General features: G+C 35.6%; 1 protein-coding gene across 1 annotated transcript; it reads right to left on the bottom strand.

The window, feature by feature from the left end:
• Positions 1 to 10,719: 10,719 nt before the first annotated feature.
• mdp1 (magnesium dependent phosphatase 1) lies at positions 10,720 to 15,488 on the bottom strand. Its single transcript, XM_073875539.1, has 6 exons — positions 15,332 to 15,488; positions 14,925 to 14,988; positions 14,703 to 14,810; positions 12,095 to 12,202; positions 11,675 to 11,760; positions 10,720 to 11,195 (listed from the first exon to the last, which is right to left on the bottom strand). Exons 1-6 carry the CDS (start codon positions 15,363 to 15,365, stop codon positions 11,113 to 11,115), a joined length of 483 nt encoding a protein of 160 aa, XP_073731640.1. The 5' UTR covers positions 15,366 to 15,488; the 3' UTR covers positions 10,720 to 11,112.
• Positions 15,489 to 18,976: the final 3,488 nt, after the last annotated feature.

Here is an 18,976-nt window from a genome sequence, read left to right on the forward strand (position 1 = left end):
CATTTTGATCTGATTTTAAATGAATTGATTATGTGAGAAGAGACTGTAGAGAGATGCAAGAGACATTGACAATTCGGACGTGAATCGCTTTGGTTGTCAGTAACAATGGTCGAATTTACAGACTATAAAAACGTATATTTGACCCTGGACCACAAAACAAAAAAGTAGCAAGTCTTGTCCTAACCTAACAAACCATACATCAATTGAAAGCTCATTTATTCAACTTTCATAAAATGTATCCTTATGACTGGTATTGTGGTCCAGGGTCACATACGACCACAGAATGATGTGATTATAAATTAGTAATTCAGAAAGCTGTGTAATTAAGGCCAGAAACATATACTTCATGCAAGTATGCAAATGCAGATGCAAGATTCTCAGCAAAGACATTGCATTGTGTAGACTTAAAGGATTAGTCCCTTTTTTTAAAAAAAAATCCAGGTAATTTGCTCAACGCCATGTCATCCAAAATATTGATGTCTTTCTTTGTTCAGTCGAGAAGAAATTATGTTTTTTGAGAAAAACATTCCAGGATTTTTCTCATTTTGGTGGACTTTAATGGACCCCAACACTTAACAGTTTTAATGCAGTTTAAAATTGCAGTTTCAACAGAGTTTCAAAGGACTCTAAACAATCCCAAACGAGGCATAACGGTCTTATCTAGCAAAACGATTGTCATTTTTGGCGAGAAAAAAAGCGCTTTTAAACCACAACTTCTTGTCTTCCTGCGTCCTGTGACGCGCCACCGTGACCTCACGTAATTGCGTAATGACGTTGAAAGGTCACGTGTTACATATATGAAACGCACATTTGCGGACCATTTTAAACAATAAACGGACACAAAGACATTAATTAGTATCATTCCGCATACAAGAACGTCAGAACTGTCCTCTTTCTCCACACTTATAAACACTGGGGTGTAGATTCGATACGTCATCCGTGACCTCTTGACGTGATGCCGTATTGAGCGAGGTCGCGCTGGCGCGTCGCAGGACCGGGGGGGGACGAGAAGTTGTGGTTTAAAAGTGCATTTTTTTTTTCTTGCCAAGATGACAATCGTTTCGCTAGATAAGACCCCTGTTAAGTGTTGGGGTCCATTGGGGTCCATTAAAATGAGAAAGGTCCTGGATTTTCTTCCTCAAAAAAAAAAAGAAAATTTTTTATGACATCAACATTTTGGATGATATGGTGGTGGGTGAATTATCTGGATTTTCAGAAAAATCCATTTTAAGAAAATGGACCAATCCTTTAACATCATCTTGTGTTACGGTTGTGGTAACAAACCTCAGTACTCAAAGATGTTGAAAGGGTTAACTTGTGGTAAAAATGTCTGCCATTAAGTTGGTGTCTGATTGATCACGGACAAAATCAAGTTTGTACAGTACTGTGCAAAAGTCGTAGGCCACCATTAGTTTTGTTGTATTAAAATTAGTTTAAAGGACACCTATTATGCAAAATCTTTGGACATAAATGTGTGTTGGAAGTGTGAACACAACCACCCTACAATTAAAAAATCCACTCACTCCTTTTTTAATCCCCATTAAACCAAAGCAGTCTCATTAGATTCTTTTGTTAATGTGATGTCACACTGCTAAAGCTCCGCCCACTGCCACTGACTGACAGTCCTGCATTACCATAGTTTCCACCCTCAGCGAGTTGTACGCTGTCCGCCATGTCTCAATTGTGAGATGCTATTGTCTCAGACTGTGTTCACAGAAATCAGATTTATTTGAACTCAAAGCGCTCCCTACGGTAAAGGAGTGAGGAGCAATAGCTCATTTGCATTTAAAGGTACAGACACGAAAACAGTGCATTTTTGCTCCCACTCAAATAGGGCCATTTTGGACTTAATAATAATCTTTTTGAACTAAAACTTCACAGACACGTTTTGGACACACCTGAGATTCATATTGCATGTTTTAAAAATTGGCATAATAGGTGCCCTTTAAATGGCCATCCATATACCTGTATATATATTCAAAATTGCATAGTACAAATTTCCTGTATATTTCTGGTTGTATGAGACTGAGAAACGATGATATATGATGATGGTGGTCTATACTTTTGCACAGTACTGTACATGCGTTGAGTTCGATTAGAGCCTGAATGAAATGGATTTCGTTTTGTTGCACATGTGACACTTCAGTATAAGGGCACACATACAATCCATCAGAGAACGCTGCAAATCTGTTGACTTCAGTGTCGGTGGGCGTCACAAGATCATAAAGGAAAAGCACAAGGGTTTACAATAGTGACATTTCATTTTGCAGCCAAAGATTGAGAGTTTCAGAGAACGAGTCCAGTTGTGCTTTTAAGAGTCTTGTGCATTATCCATCAAACGCCCGTCACAGCTCTCTAGTGTTCAGAGACCCTAACACGTGTAGTGTGCATAGGTACTACACTGTTACAAAAATGGTCAAGGTATGTATCCCAGCTGTCACTGGGCCAGCACCCTTTACAAAGCTCCTAATATGTACCATGTAGGTACATATATGTATACATTACCAATATGTACCTTTGAGGTAGGTCCAAAGCTGTAGCTTTTGAAAGGGTGCTGCCCCAGTGATAGCTGGAATACATATTTTGCCATTTTGACTACACATATGACAAGACACACTTTTATTTAAAATTTTTGGTTATTGGCTTCTTCCTGAAGTGTATGTGGGGGTTGACCAGATCTGATTCTGATGTGTCCGATTTGGTTTGTTCCAGTTGGCACCACACACATTAATGTCCCGTGTTACAGATGCGTCTCTCTCAACAGTCTCCCGTTACACTTAAGTGAATAATTCACGCTGGCACTTCAAGCCAAAGTTATGAAACATGTCATTTCTAAAATATTGATTTCAGCCCTTCGAGCTGCATTGTTTGAAAAATAGGTCTCATGAAATATGTACAGCCACTGACACATTCATATTGATGCTTGTGTATTAATAAGGAAGTTAAAAATGCCTCAAATATAGACTGGTTGGTTTTTTTACTAGGTCACAGTAACCACAGACGGAAATGCCAAAAACAATCGTGTGCATGGCTTACTTCGATTCATTTGTTTTAGTTCAGATTTACTTTTCACACCTGCAAGAACTGATTTAACCCTTTCTCTTTATATGGAAGACCCGAGCCTATGCAACCCAAATTGTGAGACAATGAACCTTTGAAGTGAATGTGATATTGTTTCTGATGGTTTATCTCTCTGTATTGTGTATGTTTTCATGTACAGATGTAAATATTTCAGATGTTCTAAGCTTTTTAGACACGAAGAGTCGATTTGTCTGTAAATGTTCTTTCGGGAGGCAGATTCTGAATTCCCAACATGTATGATCTCATAAACTGGCATCTGATGTTCAATAAATGGTACAGTGAACTTTCACAAACTTTAGCATTTGGGTCTTTAAACTCTTCTGAAAAAGAAGTTCATATTCAGTCATGTATGCAGTTTTAACAGTGTAACAGTGTAGTGAATGTCTGATATCATGACATGCCACGCTCAATATACATATGACTGAAATAACCACTCATTACAACCGAGGTATGCAGCAAAGCATTTGTGAAGCCACAACACGCACAACCTTGAGGCGGATGGGCTACACAGCAGAAGACCCCACCAGGTACCACTCAACTCCACTACAAATAGGAAAAAGAGGCTAGAATTTGCACAAGCTCACCAAAATTGGACAGTTGAAGACTGGGTAAATCTTGCCTGGTCTAATGAGTCTCGATTTCTGTTGAGACATTCAGATGGTAGAGTCAGATTTGGCGTAAACAGAATGAGAACATGGATCCATCATGCCTTGTTACCATTGTGCAGGCTGGTGGTGGTGTAATGGTGTGGAGGATGTTTTCTTGGCACACTTTAGGTCCCTTAGTGCCAATTGGGCATCGTTTAAATGCCACAGTCTACCTGAGCATTGTTTCTGACCATGTCCAACCCTTTTTGACCACCATGTACTCATCCTCTGATGAGGATAATGCACCATGTCACAAAGCTCGAATAATTTTAAATTGGTTTCTTCAACATGACAACGAGTTCACTGTACTAAAATGGCCCCCACAGTCACCAGATTCACACATTTCTAAAGAATGCTTTCAGCACCTTGTTGAATCAATGCCACGCAGAATTAAGGCAGTTCTGAAGGCGAAAGGGGGTCAATATTAGTATGCTGTAATAATCCTGATAGGTGAGCCTATACATACACATACACACACACATAGGACATAGACAAACAAAGCTATCCATTATATTCATCTTAAGTATTGATTATTTTGTTTTACTCATTTTTTAGGCCAATAAATTGCTGCTAAATTATTTACAATATTATCATAGGTGTAGTATTAAAAAATATCAATAATCATGTTTAATATCACGGTTATTAGTATATTGTCACACTCCTGGTCTAAACATTTGAGAAAGGAGATCAATTGAGTAACTGTCAATCACACATTTTGATTTTAGCCATCATCGTCAAAAGTCTTGGCCTGAGCTGTCGACACGACAGATCTCGTCACAGTTATATTTGTTGGTGCGTCCTAGAATGTGAATAAAGGCCAATCCTTGACGCACATGACTGGCCACAGATGTCGCATATCATCGTCAAAAGTATTGTAGTTTCAATTGACAGGCACAGTAAGGGGTCAATAAACTCCTACTTTGTTTTGGATTTAATACGGCTTAAGAATACACTGTAAAAAGTTAAAAGTTTGATCAACCTTATCAAAATTACTTAAATTGATAACTATGTTTTTTCAAGTACTAAGTTTTTTCAACTTAAAATTTTCACTTAAAGATATAAATAAAAATAAAAAAACGTTAATTTTTATGTTGATCCAACCAATTGGTAACATGTCAAAAAGTGAAAAATGTAATGTGAAAAAACTGGAAACACCTAAAAAAATTTACATTTTATCTTTTTCTTTTTTAGGGTTTACTAATTGAAGTCATTTAAGTTAATACAACTTTCACTTTTTATGGTGTATCTTTAATAATCTGTCAGTTTCCAAATGAAACAAAGTTATTCAGGAGAAATTAAACTGTATATTTCACGATGGGAGTCACGTTGACGCAAGAAACGTTTGAAAGAAAATTCTTTGTTTGCACACTATCGCATCATGCCTGCAAAGCAAATAACCCTGTCACTTCAGTAAAATATGAGAGGCATAACATAAATATCTGCAAATCACATAGAAAAGAGGTCTGAAAGCTACAAGGACACTGTCTTATACAGCACAAATAACAGACATTTTTGTATAATAAGTGCATATTTTTGCTTTTCATCCCTCTAGAACACATTGTCTGAAACATGCACTGAAATATAAGTGTAGTTGTTACGGTAATAAACTGATGGATGTTAGTCCACATGATTTTCTGGGGTTATCAACATAAACATCATACTTAAAACATAATTTGCAATTTGTTGATCTTTTAAAGTCAAAGTAATTGCATTCAGGAATGTTTTAATGACGGTAACATCCATCTTTTTCTCTCTTAAACATAAGGCGCTTCACAATGACATAGATTAGTGAATTTCAAACTGGAGGCCAGGGGGTCCCCAGTTCCCTTTCAATGGAACTTCACACTGCGTCAAAGAGCTGGCACAATGGGGAACGTACACTCACCTAAAAGATTATTAGGAACACCATACTAATACTGTGTTTGACCACCTTTCACCTTCAGAACTGCCTTAATTCTACATGGCATGACTCAACAAGGTGCTGAAAGCATTCTTTAGAAATGTTGGCTCATATTGATAGGATAGCATCTTGTAGTTGATGGAGATTTGTGGGATGCACATCCAGGGCAAGAAGCTCCCGTTCCACCACATCCTAAAGATGCTCTATTGGGTTGAGATCTGGTGACTGTGGGGGCCATTTTAGTACAGTGAACTCATTGTCATGTTCAAGAAACCAATTTGAAATGATTCGAGCTTTGTGACATGGTGCATTATCCTGCTGGAAGTAGCCATCAGAGGATGGGTACAAAAGCGATGGACATGGTCAGAAACAATGCTCAGGTAGGCCGTGGCATTTAAAAGATGCCCAATTGGCACTAAGGGGGCTAAAGTGTGCCAAGAAAACATCCCCCACACCATTACACCACAACCACCAGCCTGCACAGTGGTAACAAGGCATGATGGATCCATGTTCTCATTCTGTTTAAGCCAAATTCTGACCATCTGAATGAAATCGAGACTCATCAGACCAGGCAACATTTTTCCAGTATTCAACTGTCCAATTTTGGTGAGCTTATGCAAATTGTAGCCTCTTTTGTAGTGGAGATGAGTGGTACCCGGTGGGGTCTTCTGCTGTTGTATCCCATCCGCCTCAAGGTTGTGCGTGTTGTGGCTTCACAAATGCTTTGCTGCATACCTCGGTTGTAACGAGTGGTTATTTCAGTCAAAGTTGCTCTTCTATCAGCTTGAATCAGTCTTCCCATTTTCCTCTGACCTCTAGCATCAACAAGGCATTTCCACCAACATGACTGCCACATACTGGATGTTTTTCCCGTTTCACACCATTCTTTGTAAACCCAAGAAATGGTTGTGCGTGAAAATCCCAGTAACTGAGCAGATTGTGAAATACTCAGACCGGCCCGTCTGGCATAAACAACCATGCCACACTCAAAGTTGCTTAAATCACCTTTCTTTCCCATTCTGACATTCAGTTTGGAGTTCAGGAGATTGTCTTGACCAGGACCACACCCCTAAATGCATTGAAGCAACTGCCATGTGATTGGTTGATTAGATAATTGCATCCTTTAATTTAATCCTTTAGGTGAGGGTATGTATATCAAATTTGACCAATGGTTGGGCGTGACGTGATAAGCGGACGCCAGAGAGCATAAACATGACAAAAAGGAACGCCTACTTTATCTGGCATATGCCAAAGCGAGTGTACAGGTATATCGAAAGTATGGCAAGGGAGATGCAGCGTCTCATTCCCTTTTTGGGGAACAAGGGTTACATACGTAACCAGAGACGTAGTGAAAAAGGTTCTTCAGATCTATAAAATGTATGAAAGAAATAATAATTTGAATGAATGGTTCTTTAAGGAACCAAAAATTATTCTTCTATGGCAATCGCTGTGAAGAACCTTTTAAGCATCTTTAGATGTTATGAAATTATGTGATATAGTGTATGGTGGTCCCTACTTGTATTAGATATAAAAAGCATCACAATTTAGAGCATAATATTTCTGTAGCTTCTACAGTTTAAATGTTCTGAGAAAATTAAAAATTCCTATTTCAGTCAAACCCATTAATACGCATAATAGCTTATATCAAACATGCTATTAGTTATTATAAAGGTTATCATGCGTTAAGCCTGTTATTTATCCTCAACGGTTCATTAAAACCTTTAAATATATCATGTTGGCTTCGGTCTGTAATTATAATTCACTGTAGCGATGTATAAAGCTGGCATTAATAATTAACATCATTTTTAGACCCACCAACACACCACTGGCACAACACAAACTTCCAAACGCTATAATTTCATGATGGATTTATATGACATGAACGCTGTGATTTTGTCAAGTAGGGTTAATTTTCTGATTTAACATTGTTTCTCGTGGAATAAACTGTAAATTATGGTTATGGTTTAGGTTAGAAATATGTGTCTTTGAAAGAATCAGGGGTACATACTGGCACCGAATGTATACAAATCTGATCCTATTGGTACATATTAGGATCTTTTTAAAGGATGCTGCCCCAGTGACAGCTGGGGGTACATATTTTACCTTTTTTTAAAGTGTAGAAATACGTCTTACTTAGCAAAATCACTTGAACTGATGTGCATAAGCTTGCGTTGTTCAATTAATTGCATATTAGAGATGTTCATCTTAATGCATTAGTTTATGCATCAAATGCCGTGCATTCCTTGAATTACAATGAATGGAGGTCTCTGTTGAGATGCTTCTTATAGGGAAAAAAATTTGCATTACATTGCATTTAAAAAGAAATGGTAAAAAGATTCCTTAATTATTGACCCATATGCATTTAATTGTACTTTTTACATCATTAGAAAATAGAGAAGAACAGAAGAAAGATCTACGCTGTAGGCTTCAGGCCTCAGGACGAGAGATCTGGATCAAGTGCATCTTTCTGTCTATTGAACCGCAAGAGATGCTGCACTTTCGGCTTTTATCTTAACAGGTCGCCCGCACGACACCGAATCACTTATTCAGAAGAGAGTCGAGACCCGGCGGGCAAAAGCACACCATTAATAGTCAAGAGGAGAAAAGGCCATTAAATTAGGAGAGCAGAGAGATTTCAGACCTTCAGCAACGTGAACCCTCCACCCTTAATAATTCAGGAAACACACAAACCTCCACAGAGCGATAAAAAGTTTTTAAAGTTTTAAACAACTATACCTCCAAGACAGTATTACCTGCAACACGCACTTGAACGTTCACATTCAGGTCTTAAACATTTATACCGCTCACACGCAGCGCCTGAAGGTTGAACGTGATTGGCTGCTCTCTGTGGTCCAATCCCTTTATTATTGCTAGCTCATATTATAAATGGCCTTTGCTTATGAGAACTGTGAGATATGAAAATTCTGGAAGACCCTGTTGTCATCCGCTCTATAATGATGTCCTGTGGCTGTATGTGTACTAGTAGGACCAATGAAACCTTCATTTCTCATAGTACCTCATGATGACCACTGATAAAATAATTACAATAATTACAAACTTCCCTTTTCAGAAAAATGTTGGTAACTTTGTTTATGAGGGTACATTTCTAATAATAATACATTTTATTTTATATAGCGCCTTTAAAGTCGCATCTCATTTTTTTAAAATGCAATGTAATGCACATTTTTTCCCTATAAGAAGCATCTCAAAAGAGACCTCCATTCATTGTAATTCAAGGAATGCACGGCTATTCAATTTGATGCATAAACTAATGCATTAAGATTAACATTTCTAATATGCAATGAATTAAACGCAAGCCTATACACACCAGTTCAAGTGATTTTGACGTATTTCATTTAAGAAAAAATTTGTAAAATATGTAACCCAAGCTGTCACTGGGGCAGCACCCTTTAAAAAGATCCGATATGTACCAATAGAATCAAATATGTATGGGTGATTCTCACAAAAACTTGCTTTTAAAAATGTCAAGCATGAAAATGTAAAAATTGCTTAAATTTACTTTTTTTTCCCACCAGACATTGAAAAACAAAGTCTGGAGTAAATGGGAACATTCATTTTAAAACTTTTACTTATCATTTAACACTTTTTGTAACATAATTAAAAAAATTAGTCCTAAAAAATCTCATTACCGCAACAGTCAGAAAACATCAACACTGACATATTTTCAAAATGACATGACAAACCTGAAAGAACATAATTTGGAGATTCTGCACATGCATTTAAAATCAAAGTATTATGCTTCTATTAATTAAATTAACATTTAATAAGCATCTGTTGCGGTAATGATAATCAAAATGTCGTGTAAGCATTCTGACAAGACAATATTTCAAATTAACTGTAAAAAAATGATCTTACCTGGTAGCCATCTTGAAGTAACTGGTCCATGTGCTTGGTCACTCAAAATCAAACTTTATTAAAATTCTGTATGTGTGCTTAAACTGTTCTCAAAAAGTGTTGCGGAGGATGAGAACATCAGGCATGGACACATCATTTTCCTAATTTTTCTTCATTATTATTATGAATATTCAGTAAATATTTTTTCTGTCATCTAAAGTAGTCTAGCAAAACATCCATTTATTTTTTTTCTTAATATTTTTGTGTTAATTTGATTAAATTACAACATAACGCATGTTCAAACACAGCCGGACACATTGCGGTAATGAGAATTTCAGCAGAAAATGAGATCAAATTTACAATTATAAATTCTTATGTTGAAATCACACATTGTGCAAGGTAGAACACAGTATTGTGTTAATTCTGATGCTTTTTAATGTTACTATATTACACATTTTAAACCTAAAATCATTAGTGCCGTGGTGTTTCAATGGTTTCGTGAGAATCACCTGTATACATTTGGTGCCAGTATGTACCCTTGAGGTAGTAATATAAACTCTTTAGGGCCAAAGCTGTGCAGTGTAGATGAATGTTTCCTTTAAAGACACATATTTCTAACCTACACAATAACCTTAATTTACATTACATGCATAAAAGTATATTCATACTATGTATGATGCATATGAGAATAGTTTCAAACTACAAAATCACAGATCCGATAACATTTCATCTTGCAAAATAAATAGTGTAACAATTAATATAGTTCTAAATAAATAAGGATTAAAAAACACAATCTGGTTGCTTGACAAGAGGTATGTTTATGTTAAACCATCTCAGAAACATACAAGAAATACAAGGAAGCTGATAAGTCATCTGGTGAAGTCATCGAGTATTGTCATATAGTAATATACACTGCAGAAAAACCATGTGACCACAAAAACAGATAATCTGATATTTGAATAAATATACGCTTTCCATTAATGTATAGTTTGTTAGGATAGGACAATGTATTTCCAATAAGTAAAAATATAGGGGGAAAATCACATTTAAAGTTTTCTAAATAAAAGCACCAAATATTACCAACGATAAATACATTTTGATATTTTTACAGTAGGAAATATATAAAATATCTTTATGGAACATGATAAAAAAACACTTTTCTTTTCAAAAGGTAAGATATTAGATACACTAGATTTAATGTTTAGCGAAACCCTGTCTCTCGTAGAGGACATCTGCTGGTTTTAGCCGCTGTAATTGCAACCAATTTATACATTTAATGACATGACAATTACAGACGTTTTATTAATGGAAATATGTAATATTAGTTAAAGCCATTGATTTGATTTGCATGAGTATTGCGCCTCGTGACAGAATATAGCATAAAGTTATTGTTATCGTCCGGTGGACGCTAATATAGTTAACGTTAAAGTTAATTTTACAATGTGAACGGCCCTTAATTCTTTATATCATAATATTTTATAAAATTCAAATACATTAACATTACGACACACTGACTATGTAACACTCACAACTGTAAAACCGAATAAAAACTAGCATGATTTAATGTTTACTATAATAAATATTTATAATCTTTTTCAGCAGCTGTATCTCCAGAAGCACAGACGGACATCACTGTTTTCTCTTGAATTTTTCAAGTTCATCGTTGACTAATTTACATGTGATGGCGTTACGAACCAACGCACAATGAACACCTGAAAACACAGGAAGTGGTCAGTGATTCATCAAACCAAACTACCAACCTTTAACATTTACCAAAGCATTTTTTGTCAATTGTGGTCGCAAGTTCTGTGGTTACAGTATAGTTCACAATTCGTGTGTTTCAATTCAATGTTGTTGAATTACTGGATCATTTTTATAAATTGGTTAAGGGAACCACCTAGTGGATACTAGCAGAATTATAGATTACCGTAAAAACTCGCCAGGGATGCGTCATTGACAGGGAAATTTTTTCTTTTAATTGACGAGATAACTCATCAATGGTGGGGAAAGTTAACTGTTGTTGAACCAACGTGGTGCGATAAAGTTACTTTGTAAATTTGTTTTCTGGAGATCATGACTAGCTAGTTTCTTCAACGATGTATCGCTGTGGTGGTCAAGCAGTGAGAGAAAACGCACCACAGATTAAGACGTCTGGTACGGCCGTAACGAAGCAGAATAAGCAGAGACTCACCCAGACGTCCGACCTCCACAATGTTCCTTTCTTCATCATCAAAAAACATCATGTCAGAAAACTGGACCCCACTGTCAGATTTAAGCCTGGAGACGAAACACAGCCATCAGATTCAGACTCACTCATTACAGATATTTAAGCTATGAGTCAGTCATGTACAGTTTGATATTACAGCATGCTTTTTTGGTAAACACATTTAAAAAAAGATCAATATATACACAGGTATGAGAAGCAGAACTGTTTACAATAATTTTTTATTTTAATATTCACAAGTCTTAGATAAAGTTTTCTCTGTCCATTTTGGTTCTCTTTTAAGCAAATAAACTAACACTTGAATTACCATAAAAGTGATCCAAAAACTGTGTGCAGAATGGATTGACATTTGAGATGCTAATATTTTCCAATCTCTCATTCCTTCACCTTTTAAAGTGAGTGACCTTTGACCCGGGGTAAATCTCCTTGAAGGAAATGTATTGGTTGAGCTTATAAAGCGACAGCAGCTGATTGGCTCCCTCCGTTTCGCTGGTTCTTTGAGGAACACAGAGGGCATGGAATATCCCATCATTGCATGATTGACACACAGACAGATTGTTATTTTTTTTTACTACTGAAAAAAACAGTTAAAACCAGCATAAGCTGGTAAACTGGTTTTAGCTAGTCTCGCAGCCTGGTTTTAGCTGGTGTAGCAAGCTGGTCTAGATGTGTTTTGGTGACTTTTTAAGCTGGAAGACCAGCTGACCCACCAGCTTTGCCAGGCTGGGGGGACCAACCTTAAGCTGTTTTTTTAGTAGGTACTAGGTAGTATATCAATTTAAGCCAAATGTTAATTGGGTGATTCTCACGAAACCATTGAAACACCACGGCACTAATGATTTTAGCTTTTAAATGTGTAATATAGTAACATTAAAAAGCATCAGAATTAACACAATACTGTGTTCTACCTTGCACAATGTCTGATTTCAACATAAGAATTTATAATTGCAAATTTTATCTCATTTTCTGCTGAAATTCTCATTACCGCAATGTGTCCAGCTGTGTTTGAACATGCGTTATGTTGTAATTTAATCAAATTAACACAAAAATATTAAGAAATATTAAGAATTTTAATAAAGTTTGATTTTGAGTGACCAAGCACATGGACCAGTTACTTCAAGATGGCTACCAGGTAAGATCATTTTTTTACAGTTAATTTTAAATATTGTCTTGTCAGAATGTTTACACGACATTTTGATTATCATTACCGCAACAGATGCTTATTAAATGTTAATTTAATTAATAGAAGCATAATACTTTGATTTTAAATGCATGTGCTGAATCTCCAAATTATGTTCTTTCAGGTTTGTCATGTCATTTTGAAAATATGTCAGTGTTGATGTTTTCTGACTGTTGCGGTAATGAGATTTTTTAGGACTAATTTTTTAAATTATGTTACAAAAAGTGTTAAATGATAAGTAAAAGTTTTTAAATTAATGTTCCCATTTACTCCAGACTTTGTTTTTCAATGTCTGGTGGGAAAAAAAGTAAATTTAAGCAATTTTTACATTTTCATGCTTGACATTTTTAAAACCAAGTTTTCGTGAGAATCACCCAATTAGTATAGATTCTCAATTGGTTTTGCTTCAGGACCCAGATTATAAATTAGACATCAACTTACCAAAATCTTACAAAACAAAAATGTCCCTAAATATTATATTACATTGACAAAATCTGAATTGGCAAAACAATATGATAAATGATTAACATGATATGAATAGGACAACATAATTATTTACTAGTACATTTAATGATATGCATCTGGAAGAGTCTTTCTCTGATGCCCACAATTAAAACACTGTGGGGCGGTTTCACAGACAGGGATTAGACTAGTCCTAGACTAAAATAAATGTTAGAGCTGTCCAAACTAAAACTGACATATCTTAAAATACATCAGTGCCCTTTGTTTTGCCTCAAAGTGCACACAAGTAATGTTTTAAGTAAGACATGTTTGTTCAAACTTGTTATATTTCCTAATTGGGTGATTCTCACGAAAACTTGGTTTTAAAAATGTCAAGCATTAAAATGTAAAAATTGCTTAAATTTACTTTTTTTCCGACCAGACATTGAAAAACAAAGTCTGGAGTAAATGGGAACATTAATTTAAAAACTTTTACTTATCATTTAACACTTTTTGTAACATAATTTAAAAAATTGGTCCTAAAAAATCTCATTACCGCAACAGTCAGAAAACATCAACACTGACATATTTTCAAAATGACATGACAAACCTGAAAGAACATAATTTGGAGATTCTGCACATGCATTTAAAATCAAAGTATTATGCTTCTATTAATTAAATTAACATTTAATAAGCATCTGTTGCGGTAATGATCATCAAAATGTCGTGTAAGCATTCTGACAAGACAATATTTCAAATTAACTGTAAAAAAATGATCTTACCTGGTAGCCATCTTGAAGTAACTGGTCCATGTGCTTGGTCACTCAAAATCAAACTTTATTAAAATTCTGTATGTGTGCTTAAACTGTTCTCAAAAAGTGTTGCGGAGGATGAGAACATCAGGCATGGACACATAATTTTCCTAATTTTTCTTCATTATTATGTACATGAATATTCAGTAAATATTTTTTCTGTCATCTAAAGTAGTCTAGCAAAACATCCATTTATTTTTTTTCTTAATATTTTTGTGTTAATTTAATTTAATTAAATTACAACATAACGCATGTTCAAACACAGCCGGACACATTGCAGTAATGAGAATTTCAGCAGAAAATGAGATAAAATTTACAATTATAAATTCTTATGTTGAAATCACACATTGTGCAAGGTAGAACACAGTATTGTGTTAATTCTGATGCTTTTTAATGTTACTATATTACACATTTTAAAGCTAAAATCATTAGTGCCGTGGTGTTTCAATGGTCTCGTGAGAATCACCCAATTAAACTAAGGACTAGTCCTGGTTTAAGCTAATCCCTGTCCAGGAAACCACCCCTGTGACTCATATATTTGGGTAGTGACCTGAAATCTTACCGTGATGCGATGCCAATCTTGAATCCTTGGCTATGGAGTGAGCTCAGGATCTTTTCAGTATCGTGGTAAAGAGAAACTTTAGCAAATCTTGAATCTCTCACAGTGCCACTAGAGAAAAACCAAGAGACCGATGAACACGACAGAAAAGAAGATAACATAACTGATCTGAATGGCACTTTACATAAGAGGAAATAAATACACCCTATTTATACTGTAAGTTACCTGTCATCTATGTGGAATGGAGGACAAACATGAGTGTCCACCCAAAACGGCCATAGGGTGTAATCTGATAAAAAATAATAATAAAAAAACATTGAAGCATATAAACATTTGTATGATGAAAAACATTTTCGTTTTAGCTGACAGACTGAAAGTTTATTATAAACATTATGTTTTAATTCAATGTATTTATACAGCACTGTTTACATTGATTTTAAACAGCCATGCTAAAAAACAACTAAAACAGAGAGGGTTTGATCATTTTTAGCTGGTCTGGCTGGCTGAACATCAGCAAACACAAGACGACCAGGATAATTTTGAGAATATACAAACCCGCTATTTAATAGGTCAAAGGCTAAAAGAAAAACAAACTTTCAACCAGACAAAATATAAAAGAAATGAAAACTTACCAAGGTCAAAAACTATTAACTTAGGTTTCGCCATCTCTGATCAGAAAGTCAAGTTCACACGCGTTAAACAAGTATGCGGAACATTGCGTTACCGGGAATACGACAGGGGCACCCGTACAGCGACACTTCCGCAATAGCGGGTATGCATTGACGTCACTTTTCCACGTGACCACGCGGGAACTCGCCCTGTTGAGTGGCAAACGTTCAACAAAATGGCTGGTTTTCATAGCAGGTGCTGCGAAAATGCCATTAAAACTGACTAGTATCAGCTTAAATTGAATTTAGTTTAACTTGATAGCAGAGGTGGACAATACTTACTATAATTAGTTACATTTTCAAAGCATCTGTGATTTATTAGGTTGTTTGTATTGGGAAAAATTTTACTTCACAACGTTCTAAAGCATAGAATCATACTGTGTGTATTCTTCAATATTGCATATTAAAATTAATTTAATACCTTATTACATTTAAATTGGTAATGTACTTAAATATTAAATGTAAAACAAAAACGTATTATTTATGAAATGTAATATAGAGTAAAAATTATGATAATATACTTTGAAATGTTTTCCAAAGAAAAACACGGATAAAATACAAATACTTGATAAAATACTTTTAAGTAGAAAGTAAAAACTCTGCTTGATAGCTCAGAATTCTTGTTAATCTGTTAGTACAGTCTACCGCACAACAGCTTTTTCCCATTTCAACGCGTTTTCACTGTGTTTACGCCGATGTCACGCTGTACTCAAATGATGCCGCTCTGTCTTTTGCCACTCAGTGGGCGTAACAGCAGTCGCTTTCGCCGACGGTGTCGTCATGTGCATACCCTCTATAGAGGCTATCCTAGTCCCAGACTAAATGCATGTTTGAGCTGTTTTAATTTCAAAACAGCTTGCCATGACATATTAACATATATCAGTACCATTGTTTTGTCTTAAAAATGTCTTGATATAAATGTCTTGATATAAATGCAGTCCATTTACCATTTAAGATGCACACCAGTATTGTTTAATATTTAAGATGCACACCAGTATTGTTTTTTGTAAGGTTTGTTTGTAAAAAACTACTTAAATGTCCTAAAAAAACTAAGGCCTATTCCTGGATTAACCTAAACCCTGTCCGGGAAACCGCCCCTTGCAAAGTTCATGTATAGTTAAATTGCATCTTTTTAGCATGTTAGTTGCTTATATGTTAAATGTGTAGCACTGTGGTTCTGTGAGGCCTCCACACATAAAGAAAAAGACAATAATGCTCACTTGAACTTGATCTTTACAAGAAAAGTAAATTAACTATTAAAAAGTTTTTCCTTTAAAATACTCCTAGAAACTCCAAGTGAAACCTATAAAAACACACAGTATGAAGGAGGTCATCAATTATGAATAATGAATAAAAACAAACAATTATATATTTCCTGGAAAATGTTCTTCTTTAAATGTATAAACATACAAATAAAAGAAAAGACCCTACCTGTCATTAATGTGGACTGGAGGACAAACCTTCGTTCAAGAAATATCCAAAATACAGGAAAGCACCTTTTCACTTACGTAATAACAATTGTTTGATTGTATAAAACTGATAAAACATTTGTAAAACTGTTTAAAGTATGTATTTAAGTTGATATGTGTATATTTAGATTAGTTTCAAATTAAAATTTAGATTTAGTTATCCAGTACTTTTAAAGTTCATGTATAGTTAAATTGCACTTTTCAGCATGATAGTTATGTCTAGGTTTATATGTTAAATGTGTAGCAATGTGGTCCTGTCTCCACACATAAAGAAAAAGTCAATAATGCTCACTTGAACTTGAACTTTACAAGAAAGTAAATTATCTTTTTTATGTAGTTTACTTATTTGTGCAAAAGTAACAGTAACTATGGTCTATTTGAGTTTTTGGGTGGTTTATGTATTTATTTCTGTCGGGATATCAGCACGGAAAAGTTGAACAAAGCAAAAATCCCTGATAATGCTGACCTTATCTCATCATCTGTCTCCTGCCTCATACTCGCAGCTTTGCTGGTGCTCTCATCTCTGTGTCAGTAGGTCTCTGCCATTTCTCATTTCCTGTCTAATAAAATGACATAAAGCAGCAAAGATGTTACTGCCGTGTCCAGATTATGTCACTCGCTCACTCTCTTCAGACATGTCGATTAAACCCATCTTCTGTCCCTAAAGCCGGCAGTGAGGACAATGCCCATCAAAACCATCAGGCACTGCAGGGATGCTGAGAGAAGCTGTGTTGCTAGGAGACCATTAAATTTCAGAGAGCCATCTTTTAAGAAGATGCTGTGGATACATTGCTGAAAACTGCATGCGTGTGGAGTACTAATGGATCACAAACAACTCTGAAATGTCAGACTTACTTATTCAAACAGTCTGTCATTCTCAAATATTACTTATAAGTGGTTTAAATTTGATGAGCAGTCACGTTTTGAAAGCTTAGTTGATACTTTGGCTTTTGAAGGACACATTAAACGTTCAATTCTTCTAAGTGTGAGATTAAATGTTTTCATCTACACTCACCTAAAGGAATATTAGGAACACCTGTTCAATTTCTCATTATGCAATTATCTAATCAACCAATCACATGGCAGTTGCTTCAATGCATTTAGGGGTGTGGTCCTGGTCAAGACAATCTCCTGAACTCCAATCTGAATGTCAGAATGGGAAAAAAAGGTCATTTAAGCAATTTTGAACGTGGCATGGTTGTGGGTTCCAGACGGGCCGGTCTGAGTATTTCACATTTGCTCAGTTACTGGAATTTTTCTATGATTTACAAAGAATGGTGTGAAAAGGGAAAGACATCCCGTATGCGTCAGTCATGTGGGTGAAAATGCCTTGTTGATGCTAGAGGTCAGAGGAGAATGGGCCGACTGATTCAAGCTGATAGAAGAGCAACTTTGACTGAAATAACCACTCGTTACAACCGAGGTATGAAGCAAAGCATTTGTGAAGCCATAACACGCACCTTGAGGCGGATGGGTACCACTCATCTCCACTACAAATAGGAAAAAGAGGCTACAATTTGCACAAGCTCACCAAAATTGGACAGTTGAAAACTGGAAAAATGTTGCATGGTCTAATGAGTCTCGATTTCTGTTGAAACATTCAGATGGTAGAGTCAGAATTTGGCGTAAACAGAATGAGAACATGGATCCATCATGCCTTGTCAACACATCCTCACTCCCAACTCGTAACATATTGACGCTTGGTCAGGAGCCCTTTGCGTCAATACTATACGCACAGGGTACCCCTTTAGCGTTATTTTTTGACGTCCTGGGTTTCCCAATGACTTCTATAGGAACGCCTGCGGCGTTGACATTTGACGTGTTAAGCACGGGTAAAATGAGAACAAAAATAGGAATAAAATAAGCATAAAAATAAAGAATTTGCTACAATAAATTAGTTATGGCAGGGATTGTCATACTGTTTTTAATGTGCTGCGATTATGTTTGGTTATTCAATGATTAATCATTGCAAACGCAATGCAATGCAATTAACATTTTACATTATATTTATTTAATTGTTTGTTTGTTTATTTATTTATTGGTTGGTTGGTTGGTTGGTTGGTTTATTGATAGATTTTTATTTTATTTTTTTTATTAATAAATCCAACAATTACTACCGCTGACGTCACTGTAAGGCGCG

This window comes from Misgurnus anguillicaudatus, chromosome 13 (assembly GCF_027580225.2).
Source record: "Misgurnus anguillicaudatus chromosome 13, ASM2758022v2, whole genome shotgun sequence".
NCBI lineage: Eukaryota > Metazoa > Chordata > Actinopteri > Cypriniformes > Cobitidae > Misgurnus > Misgurnus anguillicaudatus.